Source organism: Macaca mulatta, chromosome 20, assembly GCF_049350105.2.
Source record: "Macaca mulatta isolate MMU2019108-1 chromosome 20, T2T-MMU8v2.0, whole genome shotgun sequence".
Lineage (NCBI taxonomy): Eukaryota > Metazoa > Chordata > Mammalia > Primates > Cercopithecidae > Macaca > Macaca mulatta.
Window position 1 is genome coordinate 42,105,437 of NC_133425.1, and position 17,538 is coordinate 42,122,974.

A 17,538-nucleotide genomic window follows, 5' to 3' on the forward strand; every position below is an offset into this window, starting at 1 on the left:
GAGCTTGCAGTGAGCTGAGATCCGGCCACTGCACTCCAGCCCTGGGTGACAGAGTGAGACTCCGTCTCAAAAAAAAAATAAAATAAAATAAGGGTTTTAAAGCATGTGTGGTGAAGCAAAGCAGTAAATATAACGGTTACCTGTCAAGACTGTTAATGGGTTTTGAAATGGCAAATGATTAAAATTCCTGTCCATTTGAGGCTGCTGCGTAATAATATCTAAGTATTAAAGAATCAACTGCGTCATAGCCTGAATATCCTCATGAAGGGTCTGAAAATTGAGATGCACCGACAACACACTTAAAGACATTGAGGCATAGGAAAGGAGTACTCTCCAAGTGTTTTCCTCACTTAGCACATCTGCATGGAGGAGTGCCATGTGACTCAGATAAGGAAGTAACTCCAGACAAACTTCATAAAGAACAAACAAAATTATCCTTATCAAGAAAAAGGTATGGTCCAAATGTCTTCAACATTCAAAAGATACAAAGTTCATAGTAGCTCTTTGGTGATAACATAGAAGTCCGGAGTTCACCAAGCATATTAGAAGCATGTTTTAGAGCATCCATAAGCTTGTTTTTGTCCTACAGAAATACCAAGAGAATAGATGAGAATGCTTAATTTAAATAAACATTTATCTTGGTTGTACAAACTCCTTACATCAAGGACTTGTTACATAGTTTTAAAAGTATACAGCACTTAAATGATTTTTAATCACATAAAAAAATCAACTTAGATCAGTTCACTTTGCCGTCCCTACTGAAAAAGAAAAAGATCCATGATACCTAGTAGAGTTCACATAGCTAAGACAGCAAGCTTCTTGATAGAATGTTAATCTTTTCAATCTATAGAGACTAGGAAACTAGCTCCATTCATCACATTTTACCTGCAATTAAAAGAACTGGCATACGGATTCAGGCGAAGGAAGATACTATCCTGACATGGCTTTGTCATGGGTTAAAGACTCTTCAGAGCTGTCTGAAATAACTATTCATGTAAGTTTGCTTTCTTCTTACATATTTCAAACCCTCACAATGCCCATATGTTCCACTTAACTCAGAAATGCAAGCAATTCAGTGAGACAGAGGAAACACTATCCATACCCAGGAAGAGGAAGAAACAAGCAATAGCAAAACCATCTTCTCCGTTCCAAGACATTTATTTTTCATTCCCAACTTGTTGGGAATGAAACCAATAAAAGATACAAGAGCATATTACTGTGCTTTGGAAAACATAGTAAGACATTTTACAAAGGTAAGACAGCAGCATCTTCATCACAGTAATTTATAGCTTGAAGTACCAACCAATTTGGCTCAATTCCTTATCTTTTAATCCAGAGAATCTACAGTATCTACACAGATTATCTCTTACTTTATCTTTTAGAATATGAAAATATATAAATAAGTGTTAAGTATAATTTTTAAGCTATCTTCTATAATAAATATATTCAGGAAAGAAATTAAAGTTTTCAAGTTATTTAGAAAAAAAGCTGAATAATTCAAATGCAAAGCATTTAAATTCATTCATTCAACAAACATTTACAGAGTACCTGTTATATGTTAAGTACTCCTCAGGTCCGAGGTATAGAACCAAGGAGGCTAGTAATTCTGGTCAGACACTGGTGTGGTAATATTACAGTAATGCGTAAATAAAAGGAAAAGCCTCTTGCTCTTATAAGCATGTATTCTAGTAGGGAAGACAGACAATCCCAAACCAAAAATATACATGTGAGTAAACAGGCCTCTTTGTTGAAATTGCTCCACACAGTGCTTGAGGAAGATGAGACTGAAGATAAATGCTGGTGGACAGTGAAGATTAGATTTGCCAGAAACAGTGGTGCCACCTAACTCTAGAAAACACTGCACATGCTTCCTTAGGAACACACGAACTGCAACCGTGCCTCCCACATTTCCATTCTTACCAGGCATCTCTTCATTTGGAATGACTGGACCTTTACAGCCTGTATGGCTTCATCCAAGAGCTTTTCCTGCTCATCCTGAGGGGACTGCTGTGTTGTAGGCTGAAAAATAAAAAATTCCACTGAGGTCTCGAGCACATTCTTCTAGTAAATATGTTATTTCTATAGTTCTAGCCATAGTCCTTCTCCAAGACTGTCACAAAAGCATCAATCCAGCTCTATACCTCAGACCCATTTACCAATTATTTTGTTTTTTGTTTTTTTTTTTTTGAGACAGAGTCTCGCTCTGTGCCCAGGCTGGAGTGCAGTGGTGCGATCTTGCCTCACTGCAAGCTCCACCTCCCAGGTTCAAGCCATTCTCTTGCCTCAGCCTCCCGAGTAGCTAGGACTACAGGCGGCCACCACCATGCCCGGCTAATTTCTTTTTTATTTTTAGTAGAGATGGGGTTTCACCGTGTTAGCCAGGATGGTCTCGATCTCCTGACCTCGTGATCCGCCTGCCTCAACCTCCCAAAGTTCTGGGATTATAGGCATGAGCCACCGCGCCTGGCCCATTTACCAATTAACAGCTGCTGCACACAGAGCCATGCCCCACCACTGAAGTTAACAGAGTAAGACTGACAAAGGAGAACAGTATGTGTACAGAGAATTGCCTCTCTCTCAGAAACTGACTCAACATTCTTGTAGTAGGCTGACATCAAAGAAACTTGCGGTGGTAGTTCATGGCTGTGTTCTGCTAACACACTCTGAATCAAACCCAGACAAAGCCATCTGACCAATCGAAATCTTGTGATAGGTATAGCTGAAACCAGTCTCTAAAGCCTCTCTTTTCCCCTAGACTACTTATCATCTGCATTTCAGTCTATTCTTAGACAGACTAAGGAACTAGTTTACAAGAACACTGACCAGCCCCTCCTTGGCAATATATAACAAGACTAAACAGCCTAGAAATAAAATAGCCGAAATTGTTAGTGACTTACAGTAGAAAACAATAAAGAGCACTGCCCTCAAATAGCTTACATCATTTCAAATGTACTGATCTACAGCTACAGTGGACAAAATATGTCTAGACACTCTTTTCTTTCCCATCAGCAAAAGTCTGCTTGCAAAATGAATTCAATCTCCCTGTCAAGAAGAATTAACCACTTCTTCAAGTCATATAAACACGGTTTACATCTCCACCACAGCATGCATCACATTATCATTATAAATGATGGTCATTTTTACATCCTTGCGACCCAACACACTGCTTGACACATAATGGGTGCTCCATAAATGTTCACTGCATAAATGAATACACTGGTTTTAGAATGTTTAGATATTTAACAAAAAAATGACTGAATAATTAATGGATGAATAAACAAATTGTGGTACATATATACAATTACAGAATATTATTCAAACATAAAAAGGAATGAAGTATTGCTACATGAACAAACCTAGAAAACATCATGCTAAATGAAAGAAGCGAGACACAAAAAGCCATATGTTGTATGATTCCTCTTAAATGAAATATTCTGTACAGGAACAGAAAGTAGACTGCTGATTACCAGGAGGGAGGCTGAGAGGAATAATCGCTTAATGGGTACTGGGTTTCTTTTGGGGGTGGGGAAAATGTTTTAAAGCCAAAGGTGGTGATTGTACAGTATTGTGAGCACACTAAATTGTTCACTTTAAAATCATTAATTTTACGTTATGTCATTTCACTTTTATTTTTTAAAACAATGACTAAAGACAAAATGCCTCTCACACAATGAGTTGAAGAGGTGGAAGGCAAGGACTTACACATCAACCTGCAAGTAAAATCTAGTCTGTTTCATTAACTAAGAAAAGTAAAACAACATTTCATTTTGAGATTAACAAAGAAACGTGAGTCACATAAAACCCACGTCTGAACTAGCATAGTTTTTTATAAAAATTGAAAACTTTCTCTTGTTCTAATTTTGGAAAGAGAAAAATATTAACTGAATAATGAGCAATGCCATGCATCTCCCCTTTTTTTCCCATGACTAACTCTAGTAAACTGAGCTCTGCTGCAAGCACTCTTCCTCAGAAGCACAAACAAATTTCTTTTTTTTTTTTGAGACGGAGTCTCGCTCTGTCGCCCAGGCTGGAGTGCAGTGGCCGGATCTCAGCTCACTGCAAGCTCCACCTCCCAGGTTCATGCCATTCTCCAGCCTCAGCCTCCGGAGTAGCTGGGACTACAGGCGCCCGCCACCTCGCCCGGCTACTTTTTCTGTATTTTTTAGTAGAGACGGGGTTTCACCGTGTTAGCCAGGATGGTCTCGATCTCCTGACCTCGTGATCCGCCCGTCTCAGCCTCCCAAAGTGCTGGGATTACAGGCTTGAGCCACCGCGCCCGGCTAAACAAATTTCAAAGAAATGCCGGGCGCAGTGGCTCAAGCCTGTAATCCCAGCACTTTGGGAGGCCAAGACGGGCGGATCACGGCGGATCACGAGGTCAGGAGATCGAGACCATCCTGGCTAACACGGTGAAACCCCGTCTCTACTAAAAAATACAAAAAATAGCCGGGCGAAGTGGCGGGCGCCTGTGGTCCCAGCTACTTGGGAGGCTGAGGCAGGAGAATGGTGCAAACCCGGGAGGCGGAGCTTGCAGTGAGCTGAGATCCGGCCACTGCACTCCAGCCTGGGCGACAGAGCGAGACTCCGTCTCAAAAAAAAAAAAAAAAAAAAAATTTCAAAGAAAAAGTTAGGTATCTTTTAAACTTCACTTAAAGGGAACATGAATGGCCAGGCGCGGTGGCTCACGCCTGTAATCCCAGCACTTTGGGAGGCCGAGACGGGCGGATCACAAGGTCAGGAGATCGAGACCACGGTGAAACCCCGTCTCTACTAAAAATACAAAAAATTAGCCGGGCGCGGTTGTGGGCGCCTGTAGTCCCAGCTACTCGGGAGGCTGAGGCAGGAGAATGGCGTGAACCCGGGAGGCGGAGCTTGCAGTGAGCCGAGATCGCACCACTGCACTCCAGCCTGGGCGACAGAGCGAGACTCCGTCTCAAAAAAAAAAAAAAAAGGGAACATGAATTTATCCCAGCAGAACTATTACCATAAAATGCTAGTTTCAGAGGCAAGGATGACCACCAGCATTTAAAGATTCTGACTTAATGAAATTTACTACTCATCATGGGCTAGTCTTCTCTGAACTTTAGTGAAACCAGGCCATCATTTGGAATATTTTGGCTCCTTACCTCTGGATGCAATAGATTTAATAATAATTTGAATCAATGGATTTCATTAAGTTCAACTGATCCATTTAGAGATAAACAGTGATACATCTGAATTTTTTTTATTTTTCTTTAAGATACATCTGGATATTTTAATTAAAAATGACTTACTATAGTGGTAAAATGTACGGAAAATTTACCATTTTAACCACATTTAAATGTGCAGTTCGGTGGCACTAAGTTAAGTACATCCACATTAATACAGTTACCACCATCTATCTCTAAAACTTTTTATCTTTACAAATGCAAATGGAAACTGTAGCCATTAAACTCCCATTCCGATCCCCCAGGCAATCCTACCTTCTTTTCTCTGAGTTTGACTACTCTATATACTTCATATAAGTGAAATCACACAATATTTTTCCTTTTATGTCTCACTTATTTCACTGATTATAATATCTTCAATGTTCATCCATGTTGCAGTATGTATCAGAATTTCCCTCCTTTTAAAAACGAAATATTTCATTATATATCTATATATATATATATATACACACACATACTACATTTTGCTTATCAATTGACATGTAGGTTGTTTCCATCTTTTGGCTGTTGTGTACGATAATTTTTATTACATAGCAAATGAAACTGTGGCTACAAAGGGTTACAAACAGTTACAAAAACATTTGTATAGAATGACTAGAAAGATTTAGAGATGTACAAACAAAGGAATGCAATTTTAGGAAAATTCTTCTATTTTGTCTCAACTGGGCTTAAAATAGAAATGTAAATACAAAATGTTGAAGATTACAGAATGACTTATTACAAAGTAAGCTACAAATGAAGACATAAAGCTATAGTAATGCAGTCTATTTTTATATATTACTCATAAAACAGTGTAGTTATGCTAGCAACAGCTATTCTAAGGGCTATTCTTGATGCCTTCCTAGGAAGGGTCACATAGAGCCTTAACAATTATAATATGAACACGCTATCATTAAACACAAGTCAATTAACCAATGTTTCCTCAATCATTAAAGCAGTTTTCCATTTGTAAATGACTGTACTTCGCAGATACACGGATCAGAAGAAAATGGAAACCCTACAGAATGGGGATCAAATTAACATTTGTGATTAGGCCCATTTTAGCTTGAGACCCACAAACAGCCCTCTCAAGACTACAGTTATAAGGTGCAGAGCAAAGCAAAGGTCATCATGAACTGATCACTTGGAAAACTACTCTCCATTCAAACAATGTGCTTTTGTTTCCTCTTCTATGAAACAGAGATGAGAGCACCCCCACCACTGTTATGAAGAACAAATGAAACCAAAGCTCAAAACGTGCCTACTACTTAGTAATAAGCACTTAATAAGTGCTACAATTATTATTCAGTTTAGATACAAATAATTATCTCCACTTACGTCAGAAACCTATTGTGGTTCAATCTCCCTGCTCATATGCTGTAGATGTAATCTGACAGTACAAGGTAAACCAAATGTAACACTCATCTCTTCAAACAAAGATACAGAATATCATGTTAATGAAAGAACTATTTTAAAAATGACAGGGCATACATTGACAACTGAAGTAGAGAGAAATAAGGATGATGAGGGCATAAGAACTTCAAAATGTAATTTGAACACCAAATGGCTCTAACTTCATTTCCAATACATATCCCCAAGAATCCTTTGATGGAGCACACTGAACATTCTGGCTTCATCTATTAGCAATACCTTTTCTTTCCACCTGGAGAATTTCTGTCCACCCTCTTTATAGTCTCAGTTCACGTTACTTCCTGTAGTTCCTCCCAAAATCCCCAGGCAAAACTATCCCTCCATGACCCCAAAGCACTGAGTTGACAATGTTAGTAAAGCAATCCACACACTGTATTACAGTTAAGTTCTACAAGCTTATCTCCCACAGTAGCCTCTTAAGTTCGACATTGGAACCCAGTGCCACAGTCCGTGACACTAAAGGCACACAAGATGTTTGATGAATTGAAGTGGATTCTAGAAGTTTAGGGCTTGGAAGGGCCAAAGGGGCCAACACTTTCTTTCGGATGCAAAAGTGCGACACCAAGAAGACTAAACGACCTGCCTAAATTATAGACAGTGACTGTGAAAGAACGAATACTCAAGTTTCCTTTCCCAGTAAAATTCATGAGGACAAGATTGTGTGTCTGGCTGATTGCTCCCAACTGGTTCACCCAACAAAGAATCGGAGTGCGTAATACAACCTCAATTAAGTGTTTTCCATTACAAAACAATATAAATGTCAATCCATAAACGCTGGGAAACACACAAATCCTAAAGTTAAATTTTGCGCCGGTCTTGTTTCAATTCCCAATTGCAAATATTCTGAGAAACAGACAAAAATCACCTTGTAAGGCAATGTTATATGAAAATAGTATTTGTAAAACACTTAATCCTTTCCGGCACTAAGACAGTTAAAGTGAAATCTGTTTCCAGGCTTACAGATTTACAGAAGCCTGTCTACACAGAGTGAGTAAGATAATTAAAGCGGACATACAGTATATACTCAAAAAATTTATTTGCACAGTGCAGGCTATGTCAAACGCTAATAAAATGCAAGTGACAACTTGCCTCTGTGGGAACCAGACAGAAAGATTCACATTTTGAGGAAGTTCAAGTTTACCGGCCAACAGCCACACCACGATTTGCTGCCGTCATAGACGGGCCCTAAGGAGAAGGACTGCTTCCAGCAAGTCAAATACTTGGATTTCATCAACCGAGAGACAAAAGAGCCAAGGTGCGCCCAACGCACAAATGCTAAAGGAAACAATCAGTCTCCTTTCCGACCGTCAGGATTAGAAGACAGCCTGATTCCTTCCAGGAAATTCATGTAAGCAGGTCCCCAGAACTCGCTGACAAACACTGCAGCCGAAGGCGGGTATGAGGCCAAGAAAAGCCAAGGAACCACTGCGACCCCTCCAGGAGGGCGTGAGGACGGCCGAGCACAACTAGGCACAAAGGTAGAAACGCAACATCTGGGCGGGTCCTGGCGCCAACTCCGATCTCAGGGCCTCCGCGCGCCCAGGGGGCCAGATGCTCAGACCTTGGACTACGGGTCCCCTCGTGGCGGGCAGGCGGCCGATTCCACTTACAGGAGGCCGCAGGCCTTCATGGACCCCAAAGCCTACAGGCCAAGTCACCCCCACAGAGAGGCCGCCCCGTCTCTCAGCAACGGCCGCAGCCAGGAGCCGCCGCCCACCCCGGCCCGGATCAGCCTGCCCGCGGCCTTTCTCCTCCTGTCCCCTATCCCGCAGGCCAAATCGGGCTGGTCTTAGTCCCGAACGGTCTTTGGGGCCTCTTCTCCACTCGCTAGGGTCCGGGGCGGTGGGAGAGAGCAGGGACTACAAGGAGGGTCGGCTAGGGTGCTACTGCCCCCTCAACACTCACCATGGCGACTCCCCACAGCCTGCAGCAAGGAGCACCCACCCCGCGCGGAGCCTCCCGCGGTCATGTGACGCTGCGGCCCCTCCAAGCCCCGCCCTCTCTAGCCCCACCCCCGGGCCCTACAGGCTGCTCATTGATTGGCCTACTTCTAGGAACCGAAGTCTCGCGTGCTTATTGGCCCCGGCCACTTAACGCTAGATGGACGGACCTGGGCGCCAGCCAATCTCACCACAGCGTGTGAGAGTGGGCGGTGGGTGCAGCGCAGTGGGGATCCCCCGGCGGCAGACAGGAGACAACAGGAGGGAAAGGCAGTGTGTGATGAGTTTGTCAAGAAGAAAGGAATGGAAGGAGGGAAAGCCTACAAGTCCACACTCACCATATCTGCCTTGGCGAGTGGGCTAGTGATGCGCATGCGCGAAAGGAAGACCCTGATTGGCTTGTGGGACGGTCTCAATGTCCTGTCCCAACCAATCCACATGAGCCGGGGGTGGGGCCTGGCTCTCACTGGCTGGTGCAGCCTTTGCGCGCGGGTTTCATTGCCCCGCGGCTTTTGCCCGAGTTGTTCGCTTTAGTCCCGGCGCTATGGGGTCGGAGCTGATCGGGCGCCTAGCCCGGCGCCTGGGTCTTGCCGAGCCCGACATGCTGAGGTGAGTTCGGCCGCGCAAGACCAGGGCTGGGCTCCCGCCTCGCGGCCCTGGGCCCTCAGGCGAGGCCGGCGCCCTTCCCAGGCGTCGGGCGGCGCGGAAGTGACGGGGAGCGCTGGGGCCGCGCGGGGTTTAGGGCCTACTTCAAGAGAAACTTCCCGGCCGTAAGCTTGAATGAGATGGCAAGAAGGGCGATAGCAAACGGTGATGGCAAACGTCCCTGGGAACAGCCAGCCCTGTCCGCGGGTAGCACGGTGGTAGAAAAATGAGCCAGGGAGAATTTGCCGCTCATTCCGCCAACGCCTACTGCAGTCGGGTTTACAGCAGGGAACCCGACAACGTGGCGCAGACTCCGTTGTCTATAAGGGCGAGGACCTTAACCGGGCCGTGTGCCAGAACCACTGGGCGTGGGGTGGAGCGCGGCCTAGCGGCTGCCTTTAACAAAACAACAAAAACTCGGAAAAGCGGGCGCTGTTCCCGCTGAGGCCGGATTGATGGCAGGTGCTAGGCGAGGAAAGATATGGCAAGAGCTGCCCAGGCAGGGACGACAGCTCCTGCAAAAGCCTTGAGATGGGAAGCGGGATCCGGGGTTCGAAATAAAGCCATTGTAGCTAAAACGTGGAGCAGTCAGGCGAGGGAAGGCAAGGAATAGAGCACTTAAAAGATTTGAAGACACGCCTGCAAGACTCGGTAGTCGTTTAGAACAGTGGTTCTCAAAATGTGGTTCCTGGGCCAGCAACAGCCATATCATCTTGTCTCTTGTTAGAAATACAAATTCTTCGGTCCCACCTCAAGCCTACTGATTAGTAACTCGGCCTGGGACCCAGTAATTTGTTTTCACAAGCCCCCAAGGTGATTCTCGCCTACAATTAAGTTTAAGAACTACTGATTTAAAGGAATAGGAGGAAAGGAGGAACCCTGGTCTAACCTGCCTGCCTCTGTGATAGTTCATGCTTGTTCCAGTAATGGAAGGAGGAAAGAAGGGTTATTTTTTTGTCGAAATTTAACTTCCTTTTGCCTGAAAGCATTTGAGCACAGTGATGTTCGGAGTCAGTGCTGGTTCTGTCTTCCTCTCCCCAGAGGTATGACCTTCATTCCCAGCCCCAGATAAACGTGCCACAGGAGTTAGGTTTAGTGTGAAGCTAACCAGGCTGTATTCATTGTTTACCAACGTGTTGAGCAAACTTCTGAATAAGTTGTAGCAAACACACTGCCCTTTTAACCAGGAAAGCAGAGGAGTACTTGCGTCTGTCCCGGGTGAAGTGTGTCGGCCTCTCTGCGCGCACCACGGAGACCAGCAGTGCAGTCATGTGCCTGGACCTTGCAGCTTCCTGGATGAAGTGTCCCTTGGACAGGGTAAGTAGGTCCCACCGAATGTCTGAATAATCCAGTGTAACAGTGAAGCTCTTTTAACTTTTGGTTGAACTAAACCCCAGTAAAATCCCTTGTTTTAGATTGGTCTGGCTATTCTTGTATGTTATTCTGGAAATACTGTAGAATCATTTTGCTTTGGAAAAAAATTTTGCCATGTTTTCTTTACTCATCACTGTTTTCCCTGACCACCTCTTTCTCGGCTGGAGGCCGTCTTCCACATTGCTGCTAGCATTACCCTCGTTTTAAAGCACGTCCAAACCCCTGTGCTTTTCTTCCAATGTCACAGTGTTTGAGAGAACAAGCTTTGGGGTCAGGAGGAGTTGCGTGTTGAGGTCAAATCTCCACACTAGCTAGTTCTGTTAGCCTCCAGTTGTCATCCATAAAGTGAAGATAAAATCCAATTTCGCTGGATTATTGTGAGGAGGATTAAACGTACATAACACCGTTAACACGGTACCTGTGTCATAATGTTACACTCATTAAATGGTAATATTAAAAACAAAGCTTTGTTGATGACCATCAAACCCTCCAGCCTCTCTTGAATCCTGGCCTCAAGCTACAGTATTCACTTAACAGACTCTTCACTTCAATGATTTGTGGCTTTGAAAATGCAATACCTTGTTTTTTCCTGTAGTACTCTTCTGGTAAACTATTTGTCTTACATGACCCTGTCTTATTGTTACATTGAAACTTTACTCAAGTCTCCCAGACAGAGCTGGTTTCCCACAGTGGAGCCTCCTGTTTCTTTTCCTACTTTCCTTTTCCTCTTTCACACACACACACACACACACACACACACACACACACCGCCGCCCCATCCCGTCCCTACTCCACTCCCAGTACTTCTCTCCTTCCTTTTCCCAATAAATAACAGTTAGCACCTTTGTATAAACACAAGTAACCATATATGTGTTTCCTGTGGTTTTTTACTGCCTGTTTGACTATGTTAGTATTGTGTTATAATTTTAAATCATCTGTGCATATGCATGACTGCCTGCTTTTGTATAGTTTGAACTCTTTGAAAGCAGTACTTCCTCAGCCTGACATAATTACCAATTTTTTTACTAAATGAAGCTAAACCTTTAGGTATTAAGGTTTGCCACAAAATTAACTTTGAAAAGTTATACTGCTTATTAAACAAGTGTTTAAGGGTACTAATATATAGAATGTAAAGTTTTTATGATTTGTGTATGTGTGTTTCCTTTCACAGGCTTATTTAATTAAACTTTCTGGTTTGAACAAGAAGACATATCAGAGCTGTCTTAAATCGTTTGAGTGTTTACTGGGCCTGAATTCAAATATTGGAATAAGAGACCTAGCTGTACAGTTTAGCTGTACAGAAGCAGTGAATATGGCTTCAAAGATACTAAAAAGGTATGGGGCATAAAGAACCTTAATTGAAAATGTATACCAATAGGCGGGGTGTGGTGGCTCACACCTGTAATCCCAGCACTTTGGGAGGCCGAGTAGGGTGGATCATGTGGTCAGGAGTTCAAGACCAGCCTGGCCAACGTGATGAAACCCCCTTTCTACTAAAAATACAAAAATTAGCTGGGCATGGTGTCATGCACCTGTAATCCCAGCTACTCGGGAGGCTGTGACAGGAGAATTGCTTGAACCCAGGAGGTGGAGGTTGCAGTAAGCCGAGAATGCATCACTGCACTCCAGCCTGGATGACAAAGCAAGACTTCCTGGTGGGGGGTGGGGAGTGGGGCGCACCAGAAAATTTATACTGATAGATACAAATTATCTGTTGTCCTATTCTGGTTAATTTTCAGTCTTAAAAAAATAACTCATGTTAAGTGACAGCACACATATCTCATCCGTTTTAAAAGCTTGTAAGTTCTGGTTTGCACTTTCAGTCTCTTTTCAAATAATATTTTCTAACAGATAATTCTGCAATAACTTCTCCTTTAGCTATGAGTCCAGTCTTCCCCAGACACAGCAAGTAGATCTTGACTTATCCAGGCCACTTTTCACTTCTGCTGCACTGCTTTCAGCATGCAAGTAAGTATTTTATCAGTAAAGTTACCAATTTACAAGTTGGTTTTTCATCCCCAAGGAATACTTCTAATTTAGTTGATATCAATTCAGAGCATCTTTTCCCCTAGAAATAATATTAGGAATAGTGGCCAAGTGACCATATTCCTAGTTTATCCCATAATGTAGCTAACAACTTGGAACTAGTGTGGTCAGAATTCCACCAGCCAAATAGCAGCTGTATACATATGCTGGGAATTCTGATTTCAGCCTGCCTTTTATAAGAGATGATATCTCTTATAAAAGAGATATCATTAAAACAATCTTCATATGTGATTTTCTGCTCGTATATTTTTAAAAGTACTGGCTGGGCCAGGCATGGTGGCTCCTGCCTGGAATCCCAACACTTTGGGAGGTGGAGGCAGGAGGACTGCTTGAGGCAAGGAGTTCAAGACTAGCCTAGACAACATAGTGAGACCCGAATCTCTTAAGGAAAAAAAAAAAATAGCTGGGTGTCAACGCATGCCTCTAGTCCTGGCTTCTCAGCTACTCAGGAGGCTGAGGCTGAATTCTCACTGGAGCCTAGGAGTTCTTGGTTATAGTGAACTGTGGTCATGCTACTACACTGCAGCCTAGGCAACACAGCAACACCCTGTCTCTAAAAAAAAAAAAAAAAAGCACTGGCTACAACTGTTCTTCAAGGAATTTATAACATATTTTAGTGATAAATTCTCACATCTGAATCTTAGAATTGTGGGTTATCTATGTGTATACTGAAATGTTACCTTGGAAATATTAGTAATAGTTGATATCTTTGTCTAAAATTGTCTTGTTTTTATCTTGCCAGAAAACTCCTTAGAAAACAAAATGTAGTTGGCCCTTAAAGAATGGATTTCTCACTACCTACTCACTAATTTTGGTATGCTTGGCTCTATTAGCTACATACCTAGGAGTATTAATTGGCATTTGTAGAAAACATCTTTTCAATTCAACAAAAGTATGTGCATATAAAGAGGGAATGTAGCTGTTATTGTAGAAAACAGTGAGACTAGTCAACCCTACTTTTGAAACCATATTATGCTGAGTAAGAAAAGGTCTTGACAGGTCTATTATCCTGAAGAAAAAGCTTATTTTGTGTTTGTAATTAGTGGTTGCTGTGGAGTGTTACTAGGAGAGTTTATTTTCAGGGTGGGGTGGGGTTGTTACATTCCTGTAATATAAATATAAATATCCTGTGAGTTAAAACGAGTGGAACATTCAAAAGTCCTATGATTGTCATTCATTAAATTAATCTGAGATTTACTAAAGAGTTCTAAAAGTCACAAAACACTACAGCAAATGTCTTTTATGTACTCCTTTTGTTATAAAACAGATCCCATGTGCATTTTAACTCTCAGTCCAATAAACAACTAAACAACTTAGCACAGATAATAACATGTTTGGAATGAAGGAAAAAACTAGAGGCTCTTAAAGCATGGTCAAAAAGAAAATAAGTTGATTATCTGGTTGCTCAGAGAAGAAAACTGTACAGGTTTTGAGAAAAGCAACTTATGAAATTGTTTTGTAGGATTCTAAAGCTGAAAGTGGATAAAAACAAAATGGTAGCCACATCCGGTGTAAAAAAAGCTATATTTGATCGACTGTGTAAACAACTAGAGAAGATTGGACAGCAGATCGACAGTAAGTATTCTGTAGTTCAAGAATGTGTCATTTGAAAATGTAGTACTTTTGTTTGTAAAAGTCAAATATTTTCAAATGTGTAAACTGGCTGCTTCCTAAATTCTGTATTACATGTGGACCAGGTATGTTTTTATTGATGTTTCTAACCTATGACTCTATGAATCTATGCCTGGAAAATAGATTCTTTATTAACGTGTTCCCATGTTAAATACCAGCCTGTAGATACATAAGCCAGGATAGAAATGATTCACAAGTCTGACAAGAGAAGCCAAAGAAAAGAGAAGTCTAAGATCATTTGTCTTCTCCTTCTCATATTTGATCAGTTAAGGTGTCTAATTTTATTTGTGATCCAAAACATGCCCAAATACTGAAATTGAGGACAGGAGAAAAATTAACCTTAATAACACTTCTTAAAGGAGAACCTGGAGATTTAGCTGCCCCACCACGGAAGAAAAAGAAGATAGTGGTTGAAGCCCCAGCCAAGGGTAAGTTTTACTAACACGGTACTGACATTGACATTTTATGCAGTGAACAGCCTAGTGCTGCTCTAGCAGGTTGCCTGACAGGAGTCCAGTTTTAAGTAAATTCTGACTGTGAATCATTTGATAAGACCAGTTTTCCAAGCAATCAATAATGGAAGTAACATCAGTATTGGGTAATTAAGAATATGTCTGGTCTGGCACAGTGGCTTATTCCTGTAATCCCAGCACTTTGGGAGGCTGAGGCGGGAGGATTGCTTGAGCCCAAGAGTGCGAGACCAGCCTGGGCAGCTACAGCTAGGTGTTTGTCTTACCTGGGCATGGTCTGATGGGAAGTCTCTAGTTGTACAGCCAGTCAGCTGGTTGGTTGGTTGGTTGTGATTGGCTGGGGATTATTTTTGTCTTTCAGAGGTTCTTTTCCCCCCACAAAAAAAAAAAAAAAAAAAAGTTTCCAAGTTAAGTTCCAGGTTGCTTATAAGAGCTTTAGCTACAAAGACAATCTCAGGCAAATGGCTGCATTATTGTTTTTTTGAGACGGAGTCTCGCTCTGTCGCGCAGGCCGCAGTGCAGTGGTGCGATCTCGGCTCACTGCAAGCTCCGCCTTCCGGGTTCACGCCATTCTCCTGCCTCTGCCTCTCGAGTAGCCGGGACTACAGGCGCCCGCCACCACGCCCGGCTAATTTTTTGTGTTTTTCAGTAGAGACGAGGTTTCACTGTGTTAGCCAGGATGGTCTCGATCTCCTGACCTCGTGATCCGCCCGCCTTGGCCTCCCAAAGTGCTGGGATTACAGGCGTGAGCCACCGCGTCCGGCGCATTATTGTTTTAATATCACCTACCAGCTATGTGATTTTTTGTCTGTTTGTTTTTTGGTTTTTTTTTTTGTTTTTTTTTTTGAGGCATGGCCTGGTTCTCTCACCCATGCTAGAGTGCAGTGGCACGGTCTCAGCTCACTGCAGCCTCCGCCTCCTGAGCTCAAACCATCCTCCCACCTCACCCTCCTGCATAGCTCGGACTACAGGCATGTGCGACCACAACTGGCTAATTTTTGTATTTTTGGTAGAGATGGGATCTCAACTATGTTGTCCAGGCTGGTCTTGAACTCCTGGGCTCAAGTGATCGGCCCCCTTTGCCTCCCAAAGTGCTAGGATTGCAGGCATGAGCCATTATGCCCTGCCACTGGCTATGGGATTCTAAGAAAGTCTGTAATTTCTGTGAGCCTCAGTTTCCTGATCTATAAAATGTGATTAATATTATCGCCTATTATGGAGTGTAGTAGGGGTTAAAGGAAATAATGCCATTTAAAGTACTTGGTTCAGTGCCTCTCAAGCACCAGTTAAGTGCTTGATAGACGTTAGCTATTGTTAGATGTCTTGGAATGCTTGGAGTGTAAGGGAGAGAAAAAAGTGATAGCTAAGCTAGGTGTGGTAGTGTGAGCCTATAGTCCCAGCCATGGTCCCAGTTACTCAGGAGGTGGAGGTGGGAGGATCATTTGAACCTAGGAGTTTGAGTGCAGCCTGAGCAACATTACAAGACCCCATCTCAAAAAAAGTGATAACTGCTGTTTCTCCACTTCATTTCAGTGTCTTCTTTTCTATTTTAGACAATTTAAACAGGTTTACCTTTTTTTAAATTTCATTTCTAAGCATAAGAATTTTGAAATTGCTTTTGATGATTTTCTGTCAGAAATGAAGAAGGTAGAGGAGATGCCACATAAACCACAGAAAGATGAAGATCTGACACAGGATTATGAAGAATGGAAAAGAAAAATTTTGGAAAATGCTGCCAATGCTCAAAAGGCTACAGCAGAGTAATTTCAGCTTCCAGACTGGTATGCATTCCAAACTGATAGTACATTGCCACCTCCAGGAAGACTTGAGAGCTTTGGGATTTTGTTTAAACTTTTATAACAAGGATCCTAAGACTATTGCCTTAATAGCAAAGCAGCCTACCCGGAGGCTAAGTCTGGGCAGTGGGCTGGTCCCTGGTGTGGGCATTAGACCAGCCACAGCGCCTGATTGGTATAGCCTCATGCGCTCTCCTACAAAATGGAATTGGAGGCCGGGTGCAGTGGCTCATGCCTGTAATTCCAGCACTTCGGGAGGCCGAGGTGGGTGGAGCTCGAGACCAACCTGGCCAACGTGGTGAAATCCCGTCTCTACTAAAAATATAAAAAGTAGCCAGGTATGGTGGTACGTGCCTGTAATCCCAGCTCCTCAGTAGGCTGAGACAGGAGCATCACTTGAACCTGGGAGGCGGAGGTTGCAGTGAGCCGAGATCGCACCACCACACTCTAGCCTGGATGACAGAGCGAGACTTATCTCAAAATAAATAAATAAATAAATGGAATTGGAGTCATTTTGCTTTGTTTTAAATAAATGGCAGTCCCTTGTCTTATTCAGAATATAAAACTCAGTCTGAAAGACATCTTACAGATTTTTACTTCAGGTTTTGTGCAAGGTATTTATTGTACAGCCTAACTTAATAAATGTTATTTGTATATGCATTCAAGTTGTACTTGTCATCAGTTTGGGGGAATCCTTCTTATGCTCAAAGCTATGTCTCCTCTATCAGGTTCCTGTCCACTGAGCCACACTGCCCGCCAGACCACAAACTCAGATCAGACTTTAAAACCCTGCTCAGCCACTTATCACCTGTGAAACCTTTAGCAAATTAATTAACTTTTTTATGCCTCATCTATAAAGTAGGAATAGAAATGGTACCACCTCATAGATAATATGGAGGAGTTTCTGAGCCAATACATATAAAGCATTTAGCACAGTACCTGCTATGAGTAAGCATTTAGAAAATATTAGAATAGAGAAAGAATCTCACATATGGAGGTCTCATAATGAATTAAACAT

General features: G+C 42.6%; 2 protein-coding genes across 5 annotated transcripts in view; one reads left to right on the forward strand and one right to left on the reverse strand.

Moving 5' to 3' along the window:
• The window catches only part of VPS35 (VPS35 retromer complex component), a 32,044-nt gene extending 23,122 nt beyond the window's left edge, over positions 1-8,922 (reverse strand). The window contains exons 1-3 of one of the 3 annotated variants that reach the window (XM_015126074.3): positions 8,728-8,922; positions 1,921-2,019; positions 487-583 (exon numbers count right to left, since the gene is read on the reverse strand). In XM_015126074.3, the coding sequence (XP_014981560.1) occupies positions 487-583; positions 1,921-1,935 (112 nt within the window). In that variant the 5' untranslated portion in view covers positions 1,936-2,019; positions 8,728-8,922. Of the gene's footprint in view, positions 1-140; positions 584-1,920; positions 2,020-8,522; positions 8,592-8,727 lie in introns of those variants that run through there. The other 2 variants (XM_015126073.3, XM_077987192.1) reach the window with 2 other exon arrangements.
• On the forward strand, positions 7,957-17,180 carry ORC6 (origin recognition complex subunit 6). Of its 2 annotated transcripts, none has more exons than XM_015126046.3 (7): positions 7,957-8,095; positions 10,390-10,519; positions 11,748-11,911; positions 12,455-12,544; positions 14,085-14,197; positions 14,614-14,682; positions 16,361-17,180. In XM_015126046.3, the coding sequence occupies exons 2-7, from the start codon at positions 10,472-10,474 to the stop codon at positions 16,486-16,488; spliced, it is 612 nt and encodes a 203-aa protein (XP_014981532.1). In that variant the 5' UTR covers positions 7,957-8,095; positions 10,390-10,471; the 3' UTR covers positions 16,489-17,180.
• The last annotated feature ends 358 nt before the right edge of the window (positions 17,181-17,538 follow it).

Bases quoted from the DNA above. Each gene is read 5' to 3' on its own strand.
- ORC6 (XM_015126046.3), top strand. From the start codon at position 10,472: ATGTGCCTGGACCTTGCAGCTTCCTGGATGAAGTGTCCCTTGGACAGG. The intron at 10,520-11,747 runs GTAAGTAGGTCC...TTCCTTTCACAG, and splicing joins TGAAGTGTCCCTTGGACAGG to GCTTATTTAATTAAACTTTC. The intron at 11,912-12,454 runs GTATGGGGCATA...CTTCTCCTTTAG, and splicing joins GCTTCAAAGATACTAAAAAG to CTATGAGTCCAGTCTTCCCC.